Source organism: Aethalodelphis obliquidens, unplaced genomic scaffold (assembly GCF_003676395.1).
Source record: "Aethalodelphis obliquidens isolate GAN/ISIS:26980383/991018 unplaced genomic scaffold, ASM367639v1 scaffold27, whole genome shotgun sequence".
Taxonomy (NCBI): domain Eukaryota; kingdom Metazoa; phylum Chordata; class Mammalia; order Artiodactyla; family Delphinidae; genus Aethalodelphis; species Aethalodelphis obliquidens.
In genome coordinates, this window is record NW_020837971.1 from 14,774,110 (window position 1) to 14,799,704 (window position 25,595).

Genomic DNA, 25,595 nt, shown 5'->3' on the forward strand with positions numbered 1-25,595 from the left:
CATGGGCACCCACTGGTTCTAAGGGTGGTAGTGGGCTTTGTCTTTAGAAAGGCTCTTGTTTTATCCTTGGTTAGGCCTCGTTCTTGTAGAATAAAAGGCAGATACACAGTGCCTTCACTTGGCATGAAGGTAAAAATCTCTGGAAAGGAAAAGGTACATTCCTACAGAAATAAATAAATAAATAAATAAGGAAAAGGTACATTTCTATAGGAAACAAACCAACATTTTTCTCCTGTGAAGAAACTGGCCCTTTGGTCTAGGATGCCTGAAGACAGGTTTTCGGAGGTGGTAAGATTAATGCTCAATTTATGTGTATTTTAATGGGGGAGGGGGAGGGGGAAGCAAATTCCTAAGCAATGTCCGTAGAGTTTCACTCTTTTGCGATGATAATGTAGCGTCTGAGATGAAAATATCTACAGGGATGTACAACCAAATGGTTGACAGAGAATATCCTCGAGGGTGAGACTAAGAAGGTCTTATTTTACATCTTTCTGTAAAATCTTCAATTTCTGCCCACTGGACTGTGCGTCTTAAGGCCCAGTGTGCCTCTGAGCCTGGGCCATTGGGCCACTTGGGTGACAGAGGTGACCAGGTCCAACAAGGACCCAGGAAGGTGAGCCTGCTGTCCTGAGAGCCCCATCGCTGCAGTTGAGAAAATGCTCTGAGCGCTGGGAACAGTCCAGACCCCAGGTGGCCTTGCGAATGTACTAACTAAGGCAGGAGCAACTATGAACTAGATTTTGGAAGAAATATGCAGTTTAGGGAAGAAGTAAGAATGGAGCATAGCTCAGAAGACACAGCTCATCTATTTCCCACACACCTCTGCCTACTGGACACATGCTCTCAGACAGGATAAATTTGGGGATGGTTCCCCCATGCCTCACTAAGGAAAGATGGAGGGAAAGGTGGGTGATGAATGAATGCCTGGGCTGTGTCAACTGAAAAGAAAAAGCACAACGTGAGAGTTGTGAGTTAAGTTTTATTTGGGGCAAAATGAGGACCATAGCCCCGGAGACAGCATCTCAGAGAGCTCCGAGAAACTGCTCCAAAGGGGTGGGGGGGAAGGTCAGTGTTATATACGGTCTTAGTGAAGTGGGGCGCGCACACATGCTTTCACAAAGGCTTGCTGCTGGTCGCGAGGAACAGATTCACCGCGAATGACTTTAGTGCTTTTCTAGATATGAGAAGATGCAAGAATTGGGCTCATAAAATCCTCTCCTGCTCTGTAATAACCTATATGGGAAAAGAATCTAAAACAGAGTGGCTATATGTACAAGTATAACTGATTCACCGCGCTGTACAGCAGCAAGTAACACGACATTGTAAATCAACTCTACTCCAATAAAAAATTTTTTAAAAAAAGATTCACACCTCCCCCCACCCCCCAAAAAACATTCCTCTCCTGAAAATATCTATCTATCTAAAGGCCTGTTCTGCCGGTTTTTCCCAGAGCACAGGGTGCCTCCTTCCTGATCTCCACCCTGAGCCCCTTTCAGGGGGTGCTGAAGGTCAGCAGCTGCAGCGGTGTGTGGCTTAGTCCTTTTAGAGGCAGGTGGCAACTGCCAGGTTGTAGCTGGCAGCTGGCTGAAGTCACAGGCATTATGAATGAAACACAATATTAATTATCAGCTGCTGGAGCAGGAGAGCTCAGGGCAGCAATCCCTCCAGCCTGCACTTGATGTCTATATTATTTCTAGCTCAGCACCTGAATTGAGTTGCTTTCCAATTTGAATTTGAGTTTTCTCTTTCCCAGTCACCGCAAACCCTTTGGAGAAGCTGACGTTTTCAGAGCAAATGATTCATGTTCGAGTTCTTAAAAACATAGTTGCTTTTATACTCTAGGTGACTTTTGGCAGCCAGACATCTTAGCATGTATTTTGCTTGTATTTTGCTGTGATGATTCTGAAGTTGAAAAATGTTTTTCTATACTTTCCGACTTAGGAGTTCATCGATAAGAAAATCTGCTCAGTATGACTTTGTTTCTTCCTTAATGAAAAGGTTCTTCTTGAATGAAAAGTTTATTCTCTGTGTTGCTGGCTTGCGACTGTCCCATCCCTGGCTAAGCATAGAACACGTCAGTCATCTAAACCACTGTTTGGAGAGATGTGAGCGAGGAATAGCAAGCATGGTAAAAGAAATTTCTTGAAATTTAAATATGTTGGGTTGACTATCATGAATTTCTGTTGATTTCTAGTTATAGGAAAGATTATTTCCCCTCCCAGGACACATTCAAATACAAGTGCCGTATTTATGGAGAGACATTGCCTTGATTTAACGTAACAAATACCTTACAATGTACAAATTTTGTAAATTCATTATTTTCCAGACCTGGTGATCTGATCACTTGTATCAACATTTAGAGGCCAAGAGCAGGTCTTATAAAAGGAAATGGAGGAGGGCTTGCATTAACTGGACCATGTCATGCAAGCATGATTATTTTTTTATTATTGAACTATAGTTGATTTACAATATTGTGTTAGTTTCAGGTGTACAGCAAAGTGATTCAGTTATATATATATTCAGATTCTTTTCCATTACAGGTTATTACAAGATATTGAATACAGTTCCCTGTGCTCTACAGTAGGTCCTTGTTCGTTATCTATTTATATATAGTAGTGTGTGTCTGTTAATCCCATACTCCTAATTTATCCCTCCTCCCTTTCCCCTTTGGTAAACATAAGTTTGTTTTCTATGTCTGTGAGTCTGTTTCTGTTCTGTAAATAGATTCATTTGCATTTTTTTTTAGTATCCACATATAAGTGATAATCATATAATATTAGTCTGTCTCTGTCTGACTTACTTAGTATGATAAATCTCTAGGTCCACCCATGGCAATATTTCATTTTTTTATGGCTGAGAAATATTCCGTTATGTATATACATCTTCTTCATCCATTCGTCTGTTGATGAACACTTAGGTTGCTTCTGTCTCTTGGCTATTGTACATAGTGCTGCAGTGGCCACTGAGGTGCATGTATCTTTTTGAATTAGAGTTTTCATCTTTTCCAGGTATATGCCCAGGAGCGGGATTGCAGGCTCACATGGCAACTTTATTGTCAGTTTTTTAAGGAACCTCCATACTGTCCTCCATAGTGGCTGTACCAATTACATTCCCACCAACAGTGCAGGAGGACTCCCCTTTTCTCCACACCCTCTCCAGCACTTATGATTTGTAGACTTTTTAATGATAGCCATTTTGACAGGTTTGAGCTGAAGCTGTAGTTCTGATTTGCATTTCTCTAATAATTAGCAATGCTGAGCATCTTTTGATGTCAGGCGTGATTTTTAGTGAAAGCAGACTTTGCCTAAAAAAGCGTGTCATTGTCCCTTTTCTCTGACTTAATTTCCTTGATTTAGGAATGGGATAAATGCAACTGAATGAAGAAAATAATCTAACAGAGAGTCACGTTTCACTCGTTGTTGTTGTCATTGTTATTTTTCAGCGTTATCTCAAACTTTGCCACCTGAGAACCTAAGTCCAATGCTTACAGAAGAAAGCACTATTCCATCTAGCCAAGGCTCAACAGATGATTACACTGTGGTTATGCAGCCAGCTGAAAATGAAGCAGCCACGGATGGACCATCTGCCCTCTCCCCCAGGAGACCAGTCAGTCCAGGAACCAGACGTCAGCAATGTCACCGACCTGGATGACATGATGGCTGCTCAGAGACCAGCGGTGCCACTGAGGAAACACCAACAGACCCACCTGGGAGTTCCATTGCCTCTAAGCACACTCTGCTCCCTGACTTTAGGTAGGGACTCCTGGTTGACATTCCAGATTTGTTTTGATCACCCTATTTGTGTCGGTTTTTCCCTCTTCATTCATGTACCTTTTACAATCCACCAGTCTGCTTGGCTCCCACCCTACCATCCTTGATAAATATGGAAACAAAACAACCACTCTGCTGTGGTCCAGCCATCACCTCACTCGGTTCTCAGAAATTCAAAAATCAGTAGGACTTATTAGCCTCTCCCATTTGATTTTCTTCCTGCAGAATTTTCTTTAGAGCTGTAACCTTGCTGTACTGTCACATTTTTGTCTTTTGAAACAATGTTCTACGTTCTAGAAATCATGCAGGCAGAATATACGTTCCCTATCTCCAATACACATTGTGCAAAACTGAAAGAGAAAAGGGACAGAGAATGCATGGGCACCCTTTTAGGGGGCAGAAGTAAATTGACTTTCTGGGCCTTACTCACACTATGCCCATTTGTTTTTCTTTTATAGACTAGGATCACGAGAATCTTCAACAGAAGAAATGCCAAGAGGGCTAGAATCTCACCAGATGGTGGCATTAATAATGGAACAAACTAGAACTGATGACAGAGACATCAAGTCTGAAAATGACACAAAGAATATAAATACTGCGAGATGGCTCCCCCCTCCCAAATTCTGCCTCTTGCCAAATAGCTTCATTTCTTCCACATTATCCGTGGTAAAATACGGAACACAGAATCACGCGTCACGTCCAAAAATGCTCTGCTAGTGACATTGTAGGGTTCACTCCTTTTTGTCATACATGACTTTAAATAATAAATTGATGGTTATTAAAATCACAGGACATTTAATAGGAGCTTATTTTACTTGCATCACCACTTTGATTCAAAAAAGGATTTAAGGTGAGAAGGAAAAAGGGTAAACAAAGGCCAGAGCTTTACCTACAATCAGAACTGAAGTAGATCTCTAGGAATGAATGCCGTGTAGCTCCCCTTGCCCCACCTGGGTGACTCTAATGCATGTGGCATCTCTCCTCTCCCGCCACCATCTAACCCACGCACTCCCCTGTGGTTGGGCAGAGGTAAAGCTCAGAATTTAGTTAGCAGATGGCAAGCTGCACACGTGTAGATGCACAGTCTTGAATCTGGAGACCGAGATCCAGTTGTACATCTTTGAATTGTTCGCCATCAGCATTGTAACTCCCCTGACCCACATACAACTTTCCTGCCCACAAAAGTCCCAACTTCCCCCCGACTCCACGCTCCCCACCCCCGAAGACCCACAGACATACAGGAAAGGTCTCCCAAGTCCGTGTACTCTTCAACACAGACACTGAAAATGACCGTCACTAAAACTGTTAGGATCCCCTAACAATACCTACCCTGTTCTGGAAGCTGTGTGGTCGTGCAGTGCCATTGCCAAGGTCCTCTACTTGCCATGTCTGAATTACTGCCAGAAGGATGACCAGGAGTTCAGGAAAGGGGAGTCATTATTTTAGGATTCAAACAAAAATCAGAAGGAATTGGAATTCTCAAAATGAAACGTAGCTGAGGTGCAAAGTAATAAAGGGTCGAATGATGCAAAAGAAAGGGTTCCAAAAGCTTGGGTGCGTGCGTGCACACACACGTGTGTGTGTAGCATATGTAGTATATAGAATATAAATGTATAAATGATTCCAAAAAGAAATCATCAGCATGAAAATTCAAAGCAATCATATGTAAAATATACAAAAAGCATGACAACTAGCAAGAACTGTTGGTTACTAGGCCTTATTATGTGTCAGATTCTGCTTTAAATGCTGTCCATACAGTGTCTTATTTCATTTTAATCCTCATAACAACCCTGTAAAATAGATACTATTCTTATTTTGCAGATAAGGAAACTAAAGCTTGGTGAGGTTAAGTCACTTGCTCAGGGTTCACGCCAAGAGTAGCAAATTGAGGAATGAAATCAGGGCCTGCCTGCCTCCCAGGTGAGGTCTGACCATTACCTTGTGCTGCCTCCCAGTGGCAAGAGCTGGTAATTACCAAACATGAATTCTAGCTGTTCCTCCTTCATTTCTCTAAAACTGTTTCTACCTATGAGATGAGATGGGTTGGGCAAAAATGATCTCCAAAGTCCATTTTTTATCCAGCATTCTTCATTGCACCAGATTTGCAAAAATATGTCCACGTATCATATCGATTCTTAAGTATCCTGACTTCATGACCAAATTGATGCCAATTTATTCAGCCCGGAATTTATAAATTACACATTATGACTAATTTGTGTCTCCTTTGCATTCTCGGCACTGGGAACAGTTGTCTTTCACACCAGAGGGTCTCAGAAACGACTAGCACATCCTCAGGGACCTATGTAAGACCATTAAGCCACCTCCACACTTGTCTTTTTTGGAAAAAGGAAAGAAAAACTGGGGAAAAAAATGGAGCTAATGGAGCTAGAATTGAAGTTAAAGATAATTTATTGAGTTCACTCTGTTTTATAAATGATTAAATTAGGCCCCGAGACGACATTTTTGTTATATCGATATTGGTATTACCAGTATTATTATTACTATTGTCATCATTTTCATCTTCTAAGGGTCCGACTGGCTGAGAATTCTTCCTTCTTTATTCACTGTGAAATACCCCAGGAGAAGAAGTGTCAGAGGCTCTTGCCTTTTTTTTCTGAGCTGGAGATTTAGGAACCACAGCCCTCTGCCCTCTTTTAGTCCCCACTCCCCCCCCCACACACACACACAACTCATTCAGGAATTCCACCCTTAATCTTTAGATTATGGACAATTATTTTCCTTAGTGTATACAATTTTGAGAAAAAATTACTTACAAAAATTTGGGGTGGGGGGACTTCCCTGGTGGCGCAGTGGTTAAGAATCCACCTGCCAATGCACGGGTCACAGGTTCGAGCCCTGGTCCAGGACGATCACACATGCCGCGGAGCAACTAAGCCCCTGCACCACAACTACTGAGCCTGCACTCTAGAGCCCATGAGCCACAACTACTGAGCCCGTGTGACGCAAAAAAAAAAAAAAAAAAAAGAATAATACATCTTGACCAAATGGGGGTTATTCCAGAAATAAAGGACTAGTTTAACATATGAAAGCCAATGTAATTAATGACATTAACAAAATAAATGAGAAAAAACAATAAATGAGAAAAATGAGCAAAATTCAAATAAACCTACAAACAGACTATTGATAATTAAGAAATTTATCAAGGGTCCTGGATCACTATACAAAAATCAGTTGTATTTCTATATGAGAGTGACAAACAAGCAGAAAATAAAATTTAGAATTACCGTTTACCATAGCATCAAAACATAACATATCTCTAAATAATCTAATGAAAGATGTATAAAATGTCTGCACTGAAAACTGCAAAGCATTAATGGGAATTTTTTTAATAGACTTAAGTAAATAGAAGGGTGTACCCTAATCATTGACTGGAAAATTCAATGTTGTTAAGATATCAGTTCTCCGAAAATTGATTTATAAATTCAGGGCAATTCCAATAAAATCCTAAACGTTTTTCTTTTTTGTTGGGGAGCTGGGTAGAAATGGATAAGCTGATTCTAAGATTTATATGGAAGTGCAAAGGACCTAAAATGCCCAAGGAAATACTGAAGAAGTAGAACAAAGCTAGTGCATTTAATCCACTAGATATAAAACATACTAAAAAACCAAAGATATTAAGACAATGCAGTACTGTTACTAGAATACACAAAGAGACCAATATAATAGAAATAAGAGTTCAGAACAGATGCCCAAGTCTCCTGCATCTCATTTGTGAGGGAAAAACTCCACTGCAATTCAGTGGGAAAAGGTACGTGGGGCTGGGTCAGTTGGACAGTTGTACAGAAAAAACAAACAAACCTGGACCCCCTACCTTATACCAACCTAAATATAAAAGTTGAGGCAACTTATAAAAGAAATATAGGAGAATAATACAGGAGAACATTGTCATAAGAGTAGGCAAATATTTCTTAAACATGCAACAAAAACTACTAATAAAAAATAAAATATAATTAAATTGGACATCATTAACAGAACATGCATTCATGAAACAACACCACAAGACAGTGAAAAAGAAAACCACAGAATGAGGGTTGATATGTGCAATACATGCTTTAACAACAGACTCATATTCAGAATCTATAAAGAACTCCTACAAATTAATAAGGAGACACAGACAAGCCAATTAAATGATAGGCAAAACACTTGAACTTTACCATAGAAGAATATTAAAGTGGCCAAAATTAAGCACAAAAGTTGCTCAATATCATCAGTAAGAAGAATTACAAGTTAAAGGTACAATGAGATAACACTTTCCATTCAGTAGAATGGCTAAGACAGAAAGACTGAAAACACTGGGTGTTTGATAGTAATGTGGTATAACTAAAACACTTACAGTGTTTCTAATAGTGTCAATGTGTATAACCACTTTGGAAAAATGCTTGGTGGTACTTTGCAAAACTAAACATGCATATACTCTGCAACCCAGCAATTCCTCTTCTAGGTATATACCTAATAGAAATGAGTGCATATGTCCTATAAAATACACATAAAACAACATTCATAGCAACTTTATGCATAATAACTAAAGGCTGGAAACAACAAATTTTCATCAATATTACAATGAAAGTAAGTCTTGTGTCCATACAATAGAGCCCTAGAGAAATGAAAGATAACTACTACTACACGCAACAATATTAATGAATCCTGAGGAAAAAATATTGAGTAACAGAGGCAGAAACAAAAGAATACATAATGTATTACTCCATTTATATAGAATGCAAAACAAATAAGACCTATCCAGGTCAGAATAATGGTTACTTCTAAGGGTAATGTTTCTGATTGGAAAGAATAATTAAATAAGCAATTGGAGATATTAAATAACATCTCAGAAAACAGATAAACAATAAGACGAAAATAAGAACTGACCAAATTCGGTTAAGAATTTGAGATAAAAGACAAAACATCTCAGAAATAAAGATTAAATTACTAGGTGCCTAAGGGAGAATAGGATGACCAAAAAAATGTCATAAGGGACATCACAAATAGAAATCACAAGTAGGAATGAGAAAAGCCAAGAAAACGGAAGCAGAGAGACAAGAATGCAAATCAAATCTAACACAAATATAAGTAGAATACCCGAAGAAGAAAAATGAAATACAAGAACTAGAATACGTAAAACTATAATTTAAGAAAGCTTTCCTGAAAAATAGAAGTACCGAATCTACATATTAAAAAGGTATAGCACATATATGAAAACAGACTCCAAGTCATAACCAAAGAAATTATTACAATTTATAGAAAAAATCTTCTGAACCTCCAGGGAAAATGACCAAATCACTTACCAAAGGAAGAAAATCAAGTTGGCATCAGGTTTCTTGACAGTAACATTTACTGCAGGAATATAATGGAGAAACATCTACAATAAAACAAGAAAAGAAAGTGTGAAATGAGGCTTTTATATCCAAGCAACCTTCCTTCACATATCAAAGCTACAGAAAAATAGTTTTGAACATGCAAAAACTCAGGGGATATGACCCATGAGCTCCTTTTGAGGAAGCTCATACTTGGAAAAACTGGTAAAAGGAAATTAGTAGTGAGCATTAAATATATTTAACTGAAGATCTAAGACTAAAACAAAGGTGAGAATAAGGGTGAAAGAACAGTATGTAAACATTAAATCACCTGACAAAGTAAAAACAGCACAACTTAAAAAGGAGAAAAAAAGAAAGGAAAAAGTATGTTTAGTTCCTTGATTTACTTGTAAATAAGTGTTGGGAAACAGATTATATCATTTCAAGCTAAAAAAATAAAATAACAAGAGCCAAATAGCAGAAGGAGGGAGAGAGGGGAGAAAGGATGGAAAGGAGGGGAGGGGAAGGAGAGGAGAACTGAGGGGAGGGGACAGGGGAGACAAGGAAGAAGGGGAGGAAGGAATGAAGGAAGGAAAAAAACATGAAATGAATAAAAATGGGTTTCTATTGGGGTGGAGGGAAGTGATGTGAGAGAGAGAGATAGAAACAATATTTTTCTGATGACACATTTATATAGTTTTCACTTTTGACCACATAAGTTTACATATTTTAAAGAATAAAATTAATTTTTAAAACTCTAAAATCAATAGTAAACTGATACTAGTGAACCTAACTAGATATGTAATTAGTAACATAACACTGCAAGGAAAAAAAATAGTTACATGACTTTAAAACAGTACTTTAACCATATCTCTTTAATAGGCTATAAGGACAAGAACTACAAAGAAATATTCACATTTATTTAGTGACTTTATTATAATAAGTAATAATAGAATTTTGAAATTTTTAATGTATATTGTAGCATAAGTCAAATAAGCAATCTTGTTAGGAAGAAAAGATCTTCAGAGCAGGAGAAAAGAGTTTGAAATTAATATTAACTAAAACCTTATAATGTTGATTTAATTTGATGACATCAATATAATTACTTTGAAATATGTAAACATTTTCATCTTTATGCTTTGAAAGTGCCCAGGAGAAATGATGCCCTGGCCATCAGAATATTGTTTTGAAATGCCATTGGTTATTAAAGGTTCCTTGAAGAAATAGCTGATTCCAGGTCTCTGGTAAAATAGTACAGGTAATTTTGAGACATCTCGTTCTGCCAGAAAGCAAGAAAATGAAGATAATGTAATTACATAAAAAGACACAGGGAAGTCAAAAGGGTTCCTACTGGCCAAAGTTTGAACAACTTAAGCATCAAAAAGCATAATAAAAGGGCAACATGAGAAATCCGGTGGTGATGGATATGTTCTATATTTTACTATGCTATTGTACTATAGTTTTGCAAGATGTTACTACAGTATTGGGGGAACTGTGTAAAGGGTACATGGATTCTGTCTGTATTATTTCTTACAACAGCACATGAATCTATAATGATCTCAAAATTTAAATTTTTATTTAAAAAAGAATAAAAAAAATAAGAATAGAGCAGAAATCAATGACAGTGAAAACAGGAAATCAACAGAGAAAAATCAGTAAAACCAAAATCTGATTCTTTGAAAAGATCAAGAAAATCAATCCCTCTAGGCAGGGTAACTAAGAAAAAATGGAGGAGTTCACAAATTAATATCAGAGATGAAAGAGGAGACATTACTACAGAACCCACGGACATAAAGGTAAGAAATGAACACAGTGAACAACTCTATGCCACAAATGTGATAACCCAGATGAAATAGAGTATTCCTTGAAAGATACAGTCTGTCAAAATTCTCACAAGAAGAACAGATAACATGTATAGGCATATATATATAAAATAAATTGCTTCAAGAATTAATAACCTTCCAAAACAGAAAACACCCAGCCCAGATGGGTTTACTGGTGAATTCTATCAAACACTGACGGAAGAAATTATGCTAATTCTCTACAATCTTTCAGAGAATAGAAGCAGATGGAACAATTCCTAACTCATTATATGAGGCCACCTTTATCCTAATACCAAACACAGACAAAGACATTATAAGGAAGGAAAACTGCAAACCAATATTTCTCATGAACACAAATGCAAATATCCTCCAAAAAATTAGCAAATTGAGTCCAACAACATCTAAAAAGAATTACACACAATGACCAAGTGGGATTTATCCCAGGTGTGCAAGGCTTGTTCACCATTCAAAAATCAATTAATATAATCTATCAATACACTAAAAAAGAAAAATCACATGGTTATATCAATAAGTGCAGAAAAAGCATTTAACAAAATCTAACACCCATTTATGATAAAAACTCTCAGTAAACTAGGAACAGAGGGACGCTTTCTCAACTTGATAAAGAATAGCCAAAAAAATCCCACAGCAAACATCATAGTTAATAATGAGAAACTCAAAATGTTCCCACTAAGATCAGGAACAAGCCAAGGATATATCCTCTACTTTTCAATGTCATACTGGAAGTCCTAGCTCATGCAGTAAAATAAGAAAAGGTAATAAAAGGTATACAGACTGGGAAGGAAGAAATAAAACTGTCCTATTTCTCAGATGACATGATCATCTATGTAGAATATTTGAAAGGATTAGCCAAAAAAAAATCTCCTGGAAATAATAAATGATTATAGCAAGACATCAGGATACACTTTAATATACAAAAGTCATTCACTTTCTTATATATCATCAATGAACAAGTAGAATTTGAAATTAAAAACAATACCATTTACATTAGCACCCACCAAAATTAAATACTCAGGTATAAATCTAACAAAATATGCATAAGATCTATATGAGGAAAACTACAAAACTGACGAATGAAATAAAAGATCTAAATAAATGGAGGGATGTTCCATATTTATAGATAGGAAGACTCAATATTGTCAAGGTATCAGTTTATCTCAACTTGATCTATAGATTTAATGCAATCTCATTCAAAATCCCAGCAAGTTATTTTGCATATATCAACAATCAATTCTAAAGTTTACATAGAGAGGCAAAAGATCTAGAATAGACAACAAAATATTAAAGAAGAATAAAGTTGGAGGACTGAAACTACCTGACTTCAACACTTATTATAAAGCTACAGTAGGGCTTCCCTGGTGGCGCAGTGGTTGAGAGTCCGCCTGCCGATGCAGGGGACACAGGTTCGTGAACCGGGTCGGGAAGATCCCACATGCCGCGGAGTGGCTAGGCCCATGAGCCATGGCTGCTGAGCCTGCACGTCTGGAGCCTGTGCTCTGCAACGGGAGAGGCCACAACAGTGAGAGGCCCATGTACCGAAAAAAAAAAAAAAAGCTACAGTGATCAAAACAGTGTAGTATTCACAAAGCAAAAACCTAGACTAGATACACAAATGATAAAGAGAAAGGAATCTAAGCACACTACTACAGAAAATCAACCAATCACAAAGGAAGAGAGCAAAGAAAGAAGAAAGGAAAAAGGAATTACAGTCAGAAAAATTAACAAAATGGAAATAGTTAAGTCCATACCTAATAATAATTACTTTAAATATAAATGTACTAAATTCTCCAATTAAAATATATACAGTGGCTGAATGGATAAAAGCAAACAAACAAACAGAAAATCCAGACCAAACTATTTGCTGTCTACAGGAGACACAGTTCAGCTTTAAGTACACACAGAGATTGAAAGTAAAGACATGGAAAAATATATTCCATGCCAATGGAAATGAAAGAAAGCAAGGGTAGCTATACTCATAAAAGACAAAATAAACTTTAAGCCAAAGACTGTAAAAAGATACAAAGAAAATCATTATATAATGATATCAAGAGGATATGACATTTGCAAATATTTATGCACCCAATGTAGGGTCACTTAAACATACAAAGCAAATATTAATGGACCTGAAGGGAGAACCAATCACACTCTTTGGTATTTGCCAAAAAGAGCTGAAAATTTATGTCCATACAAAAACACACACATGGATGTTTATAGCAGCTCAGTTCATAATTGCCAAAAGTGGTAAGCAATGAAGAGGGCCTTCTCTAGATGAATGGATAAACTGTGGTATATCCAGACAATGGAATATTATTTAGCACTGAAAAGAAACCCGCTATCAACTCATGAAAGGACAGGGAGGAACCTTATATGCCTAATACTATGTGAAAGGAGCCAGTCTGAAAAGCCTGGATGATTCCAATTATATAACATTCTGGAAAAGGCAAAGCTATGTAAGCAGTAAAAAGATCAATGGTTGCCAAGAGTTTGGGGGAGGTTGGAAGGAGGAATGAATAGGTGAGGCACAGAGGATTTTTAGGGCACTGAAAACACTCTTTGATACCATAATGATGAATACATGTCATGATACATTTGTCCAAACCCATAAAATGTGCAACACCAAGAGTGATCAGTAACATGAACTATGGACTTTGGGCGATTATGACATGTCACTGTAGGTTCATTAATTGTAGCAGATGTACCACACTGGTGGGGGATGATAATGGGGGGGCTGTGCGTATGGAGTTCAGAGAGTATGTTAATCCTTGAACAACACAGGTTTGAACTGCACGGGTCCACTTATATGCAGATTTTTTTCAATAAATAGGAACTGCAGTACTACACGATCTGCAATCGGTTGAATCCTTGGATGTGGAACTGCCTATACAGAGTGCTGACTATAAAGTTATACGTATATTTTTGATTGCCTGGGGCTCGGCACCCAAACCCCTGCATTGTTCAAGGGTCAGCCAGCTATGGGAAATCTCTGTACTTTATTGGTCTCTGTATGTTTACCCTCTCAATTTTGCTGTGAACCTAAAATTTCTCTAAAAAAACATAAAGTCTTAGTGAAACTGATCAGGACCCTGTGGGGCTCCTGGGCACAAAAGTCTTTCCATATCCCCTGCACAAGTCCTTCCATGTCCCCTGTTTCTTATTTGTATGAAGTAGGCTTCCTTCAGCCTCCGTGACCTTCCCTAATTTCCAAAGGGCAGGTTCAAATAGTTGTCAATCAGAGTAGTGAGGGGTTGAGGAGACAAGGGAGGAGCAGTCAAGAAACAAGAGTGCAGCCTTGGGGCAGGGTCCTGGTTCCCCTCAAGGGATACTTAACACTACCTCAAGGATGCCTTTGGGACAGGGTCCTGGTTCCTCCTCAAGGGATACCTAACACCACCTCAAGGATACCTAACACCATCTTTGAGCTCTTCTGCAGAACTAAACCCCCCACCAAATGGAAGATGTTACCTACTTAATGAAGCATTCTTCATTCCAGAGAGAAGGTCACAGAAGCCCATCACAAAACCACCTGAAGCCAGGTGACCTCTGGATTGAAGGAATGCAGGCCTTGCAAGCACCCTGATCCTTATCAGCAGCCCTGCTCCTGGACTATAATACTCCCCACAAACCCCCCTGGCTGGGGACACACTGTTTTGAGGGCATTAGCCCGCCTTTGCCTGGAAAAGCAATAAAGTTATTCCTTTCTACTTCATCCAAACTCTGTCTCCGAGATTCAATTTGGCGCCGGCATACAGAGGCCAATTTTCGGTATCATTAGTAAAAAATAAAATAAAATGAAATAAATTATTGTAACAAAAAAGAAGTGTAATTGATTTGGGCACATTTAAATATGTAATAATTCATGAGTCCAATATGGTACTCACAAAATAGAATCTCCCTCCAAAAATTTCATTGCTGTTACTGAAGGTGACTATTATACCAATCCCATACTCTGAAAACCATTAATTAGAGAAAAGCAATTAAGGATACCCTGACATTCAAGAAGAAACTATATTTCAGAGCAACAAAATGGCCCCAGCTCATAGGGAAAGCTTTTCGGTACCCTTATAGAAGAATGATACCTAATAAGTGTAAAGGAAATGGTAGAAGTGGGAAAATCACCATTTTGTCACTCTGAACGAAATAACTGATTCAAGGTTATAATGATTAATGCATGCTAAAATCATTAGGTGAAAGGACAATGGGGAACTGAATATTCACATAGTGCAAAAGTATTATTTCATAGTTAATTTACTAGTCCCAAGGGGAAAAACATCACTTTACAATGGAAAGTTCTGGCTGTCACCACTTTATTCAAAGGGACAATACTTAACATTACTAACAGTGGAACAACCAGATATGATATGACCCCTGGTGTAATGCACATGAAGAATACAGTATCACCTATAAAATATTTAATCCAGCTTTTAGATCTCATTTCCAGTTTACAGGAAATAAAATTTACCACCAGAAACAATTAGACAAATCAAGAATATAGGATATCCTGTAAGACAACAGTCCTGGTATCTTCAAAAGCCAAAGTCATGAAAGAGTGAGATTATGTGTTAAATCAAAATAGAATTATGAAATATTAAAGCCAAAAGTAACGCCTAGTGTTTGACTGGATCCTCGTTAGACAGAACCCCTGACATCAGAATATGAACTGGGCATTAGATGATGTTCAGAATTATTGCTAATTTTCTTAGGTGTGCTCATGGAATCATGGTTGTGCAAAAAAATGTTCTTTCTGGAACTGAATACTGAGGGAGGTATAGGTAAAAACATCATGGTGTCTGTAATTTATTTTAAAATATTTCAGCAAAAGAAAAACTTAAATAGGGCAAAATAATAACACCTGTTTAACTGAGGTGATGGGTATATGAATGCTCATACTCTATTCTAATTGTTTTTCTGTACATTTGAAAACTGTATTTATTGCTTCTCTCCCATTTTGTCTATTCTTCCTTTTGGGGACAAAAAACCATAATGGCAGTTAGAAATATTTCCTAATACACGAAAGGAAAAGCCAACTCCAGTGGCTTAAATAAATCGGGGTTTTATATTTTCTCTCAGCAAGAAGTCCTGAGGGAAGCTGACGTCAGCACCAGAGTCTGTGACGTTCCCTCGGCCTTCCTCTCATCCTTATAAAATCATTTATTCTGTCACAAAATGGTGATTTCCCCGACTCTACTGTTTCTTTGGCGCACTAGCTAGCATTCCTCCACGGGGCAAGCCTGGCCATTGCCCACGTCAAATCAGGAAAAAGATGGAAGGAAGAGGAGGCAGAACTAGCAGACTTGCCCCGGGTCTCACTGGCAAGGATTTCAGGTTAAGAGAGCAAGGATGTGGGTGCTTCCAGCCCCTACAGGACAGGCAGGCAAAGGCAGGGAGAACTTGGACCAGGTGCAGTGTGCTGGCTCCTGCTGTCTGCTGTGACCTTTGTGGACCTCACTATTTGTCCTCCAGGTCTCAGCCTCTCGGATTTCCCATCCTTTTACTTCTTTGCTGCATTCTGGGAAATTTATTAAGAGCTATGTTTCAGTTCAGAATCTTTTCTTCAGTTTTGTCTGATTGACGTTTTTGAAGTTTTTTCTGAACTTCTCATTTTAGTGAGGCTTTTTCTATTACTAGAACTCCCGATTGCCTGTATTCTCTCCTTATGGTTTCTATACTTTATTTTACCTTCTTAAAACATTTTTTATTTATATGGAGACAGATTTCTGATTCCACGATGCCAGGTCGGGGGAGGTCTTCCCCACAGTGCACTCCTGGCCCTTCTCCCCTTCTGGGGACACAGAGTCATTTATTGGACCACCTGGGATGCTCTGCTCAGCTCTGCCCTTTTCCTCTTGGGAACAAGCTTCCCACAAGTGAGGTGTCCTCTGCACCAGACATGCTCTCCCATCACACGCCCAGCACTACTTGTGCCTGGGTGGGTAGCATCTGCCTAATTCTGGGGTTCAGCCCACTTTCTGTAGATATAAACCACATCCTCCATCTTAGCTACACACAGTGTTTTGTCACAGATGGTATTTTAGCCTCTATCTGCCTCTTTGACTCATTCCTCTTTTTTTTTTTAATAATGCACGTGAGGAACACGTCAAACCCTCCATAATTACTTTATATTATTTATCAGATTATTTTACTATGATCTTAAGTTGTTGAGGAACTTTGTGTTGCTGACTCACTGGTGGTGGAAGATTTCCTCACATGATTTCACAATGTCTCACTGAAAGCCCATCCAAGCAAAGCTTCATTTCCATTGGACTCTGTGAAGCTTGGGAAACTGAAGTGTCCCACAAGTCACGAATGATGCCATGAGTGTTTCTGTGAGGTATCTTAACGATAGTACTTACCTGGGACCCATTTTTATACTAATTTCACACGCCTGGGCCTTCCCCATGACGCTCCTAGCAGAGCAGAGTCTGGACTTGACATCCCTCAGGCTCCTTTTCTTCCACTCAGAGCCACTGGAGTCACATTTCCTTGCTGTCACCCTGGGCAGTGTTTACAAGATCCTTTTTCTCAGGGACTCCAGCCTTTCCAAGATTCCGGTTTCATGCAGGGAGGAGTCTTGGGGTTACCTCTTTACCTCAAAGTAAGCCTCCTGCCTCCAATTTTATTGCAGCATGGAGATTAATCCCCAAGTCCCTAATATTTAAGTTGGGGGGATCGTCTCTGGCAAACATCCTCTGGCAAACAAGATTCCCACAGGGTGAGGTGTTCTTTGCCTGGGATTGAAATTTTCAGGCAGCTTTCTTTTTTAGGATATCTTGTTTTAGTATCAGAATCATGCTTATATTCCACAAAATGAATTTCAAAACATTCCCAATACAGTAATGATCTGAGACAACCAGATTGCAATTACACAAATTAAGATACAGCTCCCAGGCTGCACACCTTCACAGGACCCTGTCCTCAAGCAAGAGCAGCCCAAGTCCTCATTTGGGGGTAGGGGAGGGCGAGTAAATGGAACATCACATATTACCATGCTAAATATTTCCACCCCACTTAGGGGTACTGTTTTTTTTTAATTGAGGTGAAATCCACAAAACATAAAATTAACTGACTTAAAGCGAAAAATTCAATGGCTTTAGTACATTCGTAATGTTGTGTAACTACCATCTCTATCATATAGTTCCAAAACATTTTCATCACCCCAAGTTGTTTAGGGCAGAATTGGCATGATACTTATGTGTCAGATTCAGTTTGCCCACATTATTTTTTAGAGCAAGGAGATTATTTGATATTTAAATGTAAGCAAAAACTTACCTAAAGAAGTTAATTGGACCTGGACATTTTTTGGAGGTCGTTAATTAACTACTTGAACAATCTTCTCAAGGACTATGGGTTAAATAGGTATTCTAGTTCTTCCTCAATTTTAACTCCTATTTCCTAAGAATATCATCTGTTTCACTGAGATGTCTAAACTTATCAAAATAGTATCTAGCTATTGTATATTTCCCTGTAATTAATTAGGGAAATTATAGCTTCTCCAAAGCTGTTTTATATCTTTCTTGGTCTTACAGCTCTCTTATGTTGTACTTTCTGGTTTTTATGCTTCCCTTGAGAATTCTTTTGACTTGTCTTCTCTTATACAGACCACATGTATTCTCCACCCTTGCCCCTCATTTGGAAGTGATTCAGCTTGGTTTCACTTTAAGTATCAGTAATATTTCCTGTTTGATACCTGCAACTATATTGCTCTATGGCAAACTGTGTTTGACATGACAGGAACTTGATACATGTTTATTAAATGAATGAGTATCACATCAATTCTGCCTTGAACACACCCAGCATATACTACATTCCACCATATTGTACTAGCTATCATTATAATCCTATCTTTCCTTCCATTAATTCTTCCTCCACACTACAGGTCTCTGTTTTACTAAGAGATTTGATCATGACCCATCCTTTCTTAAAAATGGCCAATGGCTCTCTAATGCCAAACTCTTCAGAGAACTTTGCCTGCTTTTCTACTTCACTTCCAGTTTTATAAACTGTCCACATGAGCCCTGTCTCTGAACAGGCCCTCATATTCACACTTCTGTACCTTTCCAATCCACTCCCTGTACACTTCCTGTTGAGTCTCACACCCAACCCCTCAGAGGTCACTGCCTCTCTGACTTCCTGTCCCCATAGCACGAATTACTCCCTTACTCTGTTCCCAGTCTTTTAAACGTAACTCTTTTAGAAAATTTAGTACATTAGTTATACTTCAATTGTTTCCTTCCATTTCAGATGAAGAACCCCTTAGACCAAAGAGCAATTATTCATCTTTTACACCAATAACTGTTATAATGCTTGGTACATAATAGTACCAAGTAATTAGTACTTTAATAGGTGCTTGAAAAGGCCTAAGCCCGATTTCTAACACTAGACAATTTCTGCTCCAGTGAAAGTTAAACCTACCTCTCCACACTAACTTGGAGCCCCAATCACAGCCTTTTCCCCTAGGAAATGTGTTGAGTTAGTAACAGAATCTCTCCCAGGAGAAACCCCCCCCCCCATACACGTAATTTTGCATTTCATTTCATGGGCCCTGACAATCAAGTTCCGCCGTCTCAACACTGTGGCTGGAAATTGAAGTTTCCCTACTCACAGAAGAGGGGCTGGCTCAGGGGAAAGGCCAGGCTGTGAGAACACAAAATCAGTTCTAATAATGGCTCCTACACTTAGCACAAGTTAATGCTTCAGCTTTAAGACTCAATTCCCAATTTTTTAAATGTGAATATGTACCTACTTTGCTAATTTGTCCTCACTGCACATTCATGAAACACCTAGCACAATACGGACATAAAAATTTCTTTTTAATTACAACTGTGTCATGAAACAGGCATGGAATCTCCCTGCCAGTTTCACGAGAGAGACGTAATAGTGCGGCTGTCCCTTCCCACTTGCAAAAGGAATGGGAAAAGGAGTATTCATAATCCAAATACTGCTAATGTGGGGGCCATTTGTATTTAAAAGTAAAACCTATTATTTTATATAATTCTTTTTCAATATATTCAAATAAATATTTAACCTTAAACACCTTAGGTTTGTAGTAGTGTGACTGTTGTCTATCTTCTCACGATGGTGTATCAAGAGATTCATGGGACTCCCGTGATCAGAATTCCCTTTATTTCCTTCTATATTAATGTCCTCTTTGTAAACATAACCACCAGACTGCACCTGACAGATAGCAATCAAACAAGTGTCTTTTCAGTAACAGCCATAACTTTGGAATCTAAAATTCATTGAAAACTATTACCTCCCAGCCTCAACCCATATCGATTGCTAAACCAACACAATGAAAAACAAGCTTCAGAGGTTTCTCCAGATATTTAATGCAAGATGCCACGTAGCCACAGGCCAAGAGAGGCGGTTACCATTCGGGGAGTGATAGCCCTACTGAATGAAACAAATCAAAATACCGTGATACAGCTACAAGCCTTATACAGATGTATTTCTGTTCTAATTATAATGTAGCCAGTTTGATAAATAAGGTTGCCTCTTGTGCTTTTTGCGTACTTTAGGTTATATACCTTATAGATGAGACAGTCAACCTGACTGGTTTAAGAGCTCTAAAGAGTATTAAAGAGCATTATTTTTACTATAGACCTTTTTTTTTTTCCAATTAAGAATGGGAAGACACAGCCTTTGGTATGAATAACTTATTCCCATGACAGTATTTAAAGGATATCATCAGTGTTGGTTGTCAGTTGTGCAGTCTCTTGGTAAGGGGGTAGCTAGGGCCTCTTTGCTCTCAGTGAGTGCTCTGGGCTGATGGATAAACACACTGAACTTAACACCCTGGTTGTTGGCAGCTCTGACAAAACCACTATTGGCAGTCATTGTGATGGCTTTTAGGGTGTCTCCTGTCCCAAAAATCGTTAAAGAGCGGCTGTTGATTTTTGAACTGGACACTAGTTTCAAGGCACGCTCAGAAGGCTGGTCTGGGACCACGTTAATTCGCTTAATTAGCAGAGCAGCCCGCTCTCTCTCCCCGGGTCCTCCTAAGGTATCTAGGATAGACTGAAAGTCCTTGACAGCAGATTCGCAGGCAAACAACTCCTTGTCCTTCATAAATGCCTCCAGCTGTGGCAGAACCTGCTCTTTCCTCTCTTGCTCTGCTTGTTCAGTGAGCACTTTTTCTCTGAAGATAAAGCGGCAGCCTCCATAGCTGAGGGCGGATACATATGTGATTAAAGTAGTGATGTCCAGGTTGGCTCTTGTGCACACGTCAACCTTGATCTCCGTTGGAAACGCGACACTGGCTAGGATGTTTTCTCGGTCTACTCTGGTCACCCGCAAAAGTTCGGGGCCATCATCGTCTGATTCGCTCTCGCTGGCCTGGAGCTCTTCACGGGGCTCTAACAGAGAGTTCACGGCTACTATGTCTCCCCTCACAGATACACCCATTTCTTTCAGCTTCTCGGCCATGGGGCTGGAGACACTGTTGTAAAATGCGAAGACGATGTGAGGGTTGCTGTACTGCACCGGCTGCTGGTGACTGGCCTGGAGGAAGTCTTCAGCCTGCTCAACGATGCTTTTGTCGCCATACTGGCCCCGGCCCAGCCAAATGTTATGCAGAGCTTCAGCCTTCCGGCCGATGGCTTTCACCCAGGTATGACCACCATTGGCAACGACATCCACCACAAGGGTCTGCTTTTCGCCCAAGGTGTCTGTGTAACCAAATACATGGAGAACGCTGACCACATCTTCCAGGTTTTCTGCCGATTCCACGATGGCTCTTAGGTGTGTCAGGTTAGTGCTCTGTAAATGGGACTCCTTAATGGCTACTTTCCCAGCTTCTACCTTCTGCAGGAATTTTAATTCTGCCTTCAGTTTGCTGCACAGCTTGGCACTACCTTCGATGCCACCTTTTCTCGACCTGGAGAGTGACTCTGCTCTCTTCATCAGTTCCTTGGCTATGGCGATCCGCTCACAAAGCATGGAGTGTGCAGACATGCTGACAGCATTATGCCTTTCCTATGAAAAGAAACAAATCAACCGCAAGCAATTCTCCACTCAGGATTCTAAGACTTCATTCGGACCACAAAGGTTATGGAGGCCGGGTCTATGAACCTGGGATTCTGTGTGTCTGATTCTGGAGTGACTCCCTCCTCTGAGAGCTAAGGAAAGGATGATAGCTAGACTTCTGAACTGCTCCTTACGTCCGCTGGGTTCTAACACTCTTTGCGCCTTCACTTCTTCAGCTTGAAGGTCATGGGATCCACAGTATATCCCGGGTTAGGATAAAACGCAGGGGGCTGGCAACCTGCTACATAAGGAATTCCCTTATAAGCAGCCTTACTGTTCGGTTGTCGAGAAATTTTAGTGGAAGGGTCAAGATAAAAATGATTAAAATAAATGTATCCACACAGACTAGCTGGTGAACAAACTGTCCAAAACAGGAGACTCTCTCCTCAATTGACCACGCTAACCTTCCATGAGTGGGTCTCCTTCAACCTGCTGCCTCGTTTTCCCAGGGGCACACGGTACACACGCCCAGGAATCCAGACCGCCTCGTACCTGCATGTGACGTCAACCCAGCCCATTTCTAAAGACCGAAGGCGCCCACCAACTCGGCTCCCGCACCCACTCCGAGGAAAACGCCCGAAGATAAACTCCACGGAGCAGCCCGCGGCGGCCCGGGCGGGCGGGCCTGAGGTCGGCGGGGCCTTCCGAGCGGGCATCCGGCCCTGCTCGGTCCACCTGCACCGCTGGCCCCGTCGGGCAAGCTCGGGCTCCAAGAGGCCCCACGGCCAGCGCCGGGACGGAGGCGCGGGCAGAGAGCGCTCGGCGGCTCGGCGCCCGCCACCCGACCCGCCGACCCGGCCCAACCCCCTCCCGGCCTCGGAAGGGGCGCCCGGCTCCCCCACCCCCTCGCCCGTTCCCCGGCTCCTCACCGTCAGCGCCCAAGACTGCGAGCGCGAGCAGGCGGGCACGTGCGCGCGAGGCCGGGACCCGTCGAGTAACCTCACTGGGCAGCCCCTTCCCCACTCGGGCCTCAGCTGCTGCTCCGCTGGCGCGAGCTCCGCCTGCGCCAGCCCCGCCGCCTCGGGTTTTTCCCGCGTCACGTGGCCCCGCGCCGGGTGACGCCGAGCCCGCTATTCCCAGGCGGCAGCGCGGCCACCAGAGCGGGGCTGACGCTAGCGCGGCGGCCATGTTTGTTAAGGGAAGAGGCTTCTTCCACTCCCGCCGCGAGGCGAGCGCGGGGCGCGCGACCGCCTGGCCCCAGGAAAGATGATCTCCCACTGGGGCACCAGCCGCTCGATCCCCAGCGTGCCAGGCAGGCTGAAACCGTATCCTAGCATCTAATCATGGTTAGACTTTGCCTGGGGCGGCAGTCGGTGCATTTTGGTGGAGAAAACCTCCCGATCGCGCCCACCTCCTCTCCGCGGGTCAAGTACACCGTTTTGCCATCAAGCTCAAACCCCTACGAGTGCCAGACAGTGGTTGTCGTCTTAGAAAAAGTTTGGCTCATTTTAACAGAAAACTGGCTGGAGAGGTTTGTCAAAGCTTTCACAGCTGTTAAGTGCTGTAGCTGGGATTTCTGACCCCACCCCAAAGCACTTGCCACTGCGCCACCACGGGCTCTCCATTAGAAAGTGTCATTAGGGACGCGCTGCCTTTCTGAAGAGGGCAAACGATTGGTGGCTGGCTTCTGAAGGGCTGGGAAATAGATATTAGCTTTAGTAGAGTGTCCAGAGTCACCCATAAAGACTAACTTTAAAATTTTAAGAGGACTTTAAAATTAATCCTATGTCTGCCTGCTCCTTTCCTAAACCTTACTTAAATGACAGGAAAGGAATAAACCCACAAGACTAAAAAGAACAAGAGATGATTGCACATGAGATATGTCGATACATTTTTCAAGACAAAGAGCAATAATGACACTTATTCAATGCTTATTATGTGGCAGGCATTGTTCCAAGTGCTTTTCAACATATTTATTCAATCCTCGGAGCCTAAAAGATATGGTTTAGAGTTAAGTCCGCCAGAGAGGTTATTTGAAGCCAGGAAGCCTCTCTGCGGAAGTAGTTAGTAGACTACAGATGCCTGGAAGGAAAGGAGGCAGTGAGGAGGGGCTGAAAATGGGCATTGCTTACATGTTGTATAAGGAACAGACACCAAGTCCTCTCTCCCGTCCTGTGGAGCTGGGACAGTTACCCATCCTTCCCCAGGTGGAAGTCGAGTTTATGATGTTGAAGACAGGGAATCAGAGGGGTTCCAGACACATTATGAAAAGAGTTTAAGTTTTCGTCCTGAACAGTAAAATGCTGTCGGCCCCTTCTCTGCCCCTCACGGAACGCTGGCACTCCTGTCCCACTCCTCTCATCACCCTCTCCCTCAAACCCTTTTTCTCTGGAGAAACAGAGCAAATGAAAGACCACAGAGGTGCTGATATTCGGCATCCCCCAGTAGGTAGGTTTGGGATTCACAAACACAGCACTTCGAAACATTTTTCTGTTTGGAATCTAAAGGAAACAGAAAGCAGAACAAAAAAAAAATTTTTTTTAAGTATCTTTAACTAGCCTCCTCAGATAGAAGATATTTCAGCCATAAATCAAAGAAGAATTCTGTTTTTAAAGGGGAGATAATGGAGTATAGGAAAGAGTTCTTCAAAATTAAAAATATCCCAAATCTTAAAAACATCAATAGAAAAGAAGAGTGTAAAAATCTACTAAAAAGTAGACTTAAAAAAATAGGTGAAAAATATAGCAAAAACAAAAGGCTCCAGTATCCAATTAATAGGAGTTTACGCCTGGAGGGGTGGGATAGGGAGGGTGGGAGGGAGAGAGACGCAAGCGGGAAGAGATATGGGAATATATGTATATATATAACTGATTCATTTTGTTGTGAAGCTGAAACTAACATACCATTGTAAAGCAATTATACTCCAATAAAGATGTTAAAAAAAAAAAAAAATAGGAGTTTAAATGTGGAGACATTTCTTTCTAACCTAGAATTTTTAAACCCAGCCAATCAAGAGACAAGAGGAGAAGAAAGAGTTTCAAAGATGCAACCAGCTTGGATTACAGCAGAAAGAGAGGGTTTCAAGAAACTTCTTGGAATGGTGCTGGGGGAGAGGGGCTGCGAAGGGTTGGGTGAGAACTGTCAGATTACCTTGTATCTGACAGTGAGGAAAAGTGTGCAGAGGGTTTTGCAATCCCGTGAGGGGGGAACTGGCAAGAATTAGTGACAGCTACAGAGAAAACAAAGCAAAAAAGTGAGGAAAAGCAATCACAGTATACTTACATACCCCTAATAAAAATCTTTTATGCTAAACATTGTGATCTAATTAAAGCAGAAGGGAAGTGAGGGTGGTATAAGAGTTCTAAATTCTCATCTTGCAGAATAAAATGTTTATATGATGGCTGACCTTCAGGAATCCAGAAATAACCATAATAAGCCTACTGTTTTGAAATATGGGAGTACCTGATGGAATACTTAAAATGGGAAAAGTGATGAAACTCAGGGACAGGCCTTTGATCAAGTGTTAAAAGTTATCTAACTTTTAAAATAGGCTCATGCTTAGGAAGCTATCACTTACTTGGCAGGCAGGTATTGCTGGTTCGATAATAAGGTCCTTGAGAGCAGGGTCAAGGGAGGAGTCTGAACTGAAGGAACCGTGTGAGGCAACGTGACATTAATACAGGACCACTGGACTGGGTTTCAGGAAA

General features: G+C 40.6%; 1 protein-coding gene and 1 long non-coding RNA gene across 2 annotated transcripts in view; both read right to left on the reverse strand.

Moving 5' to 3' along the window:
- Positions 1–10,704, reverse strand: part of LOC113629516 (uncharacterized) — a 62,795-nt gene extending 52,091 nt beyond the window's left edge. Inside the window, exons 1-2 of the long non-coding RNA XR_003436584.1 lie at positions 10,189–10,704; positions 9,074–9,147 (exon numbers count right to left, since the gene is read on the reverse strand). This is a non-coding gene — a long non-coding RNA (uncharacterized LOC113629516). The remainder of the gene's footprint in view (positions 1–9,073; positions 9,148–10,188) is intronic.
- A 9,524-nt stretch (positions 10,705–20,228) lies between these two features.
- On the reverse strand, positions 20,229–22,966 carry CUNH7orf25 (chromosome unknown C7orf25 homolog). Its single transcript, XM_027123982.1, has 2 exons — positions 22,818–22,966; positions 20,229–21,897 (listed from the first exon to the last, which is right to left on the reverse strand). The coding sequence occupies exon 2, from the start codon at positions 21,874–21,876 to the stop codon at positions 20,611–20,613; it is 1,266 nt and encodes a 421-aa protein (XP_026979783.1). The 5' UTR covers positions 21,877–21,897; positions 22,818–22,966; the 3' UTR covers positions 20,229–20,610.
- Positions 22,967–25,595: the final 2,629 nt, after the last annotated feature.

Coding starts and splice junctions, on each gene's coding strand:
- CUNH7orf25 (XM_027123982.1), bottom strand. CDS start 21,876: ATGTCTGCACACTCCATGCTTTGTGAGCGGATCGCCATAGCCAAGGAA.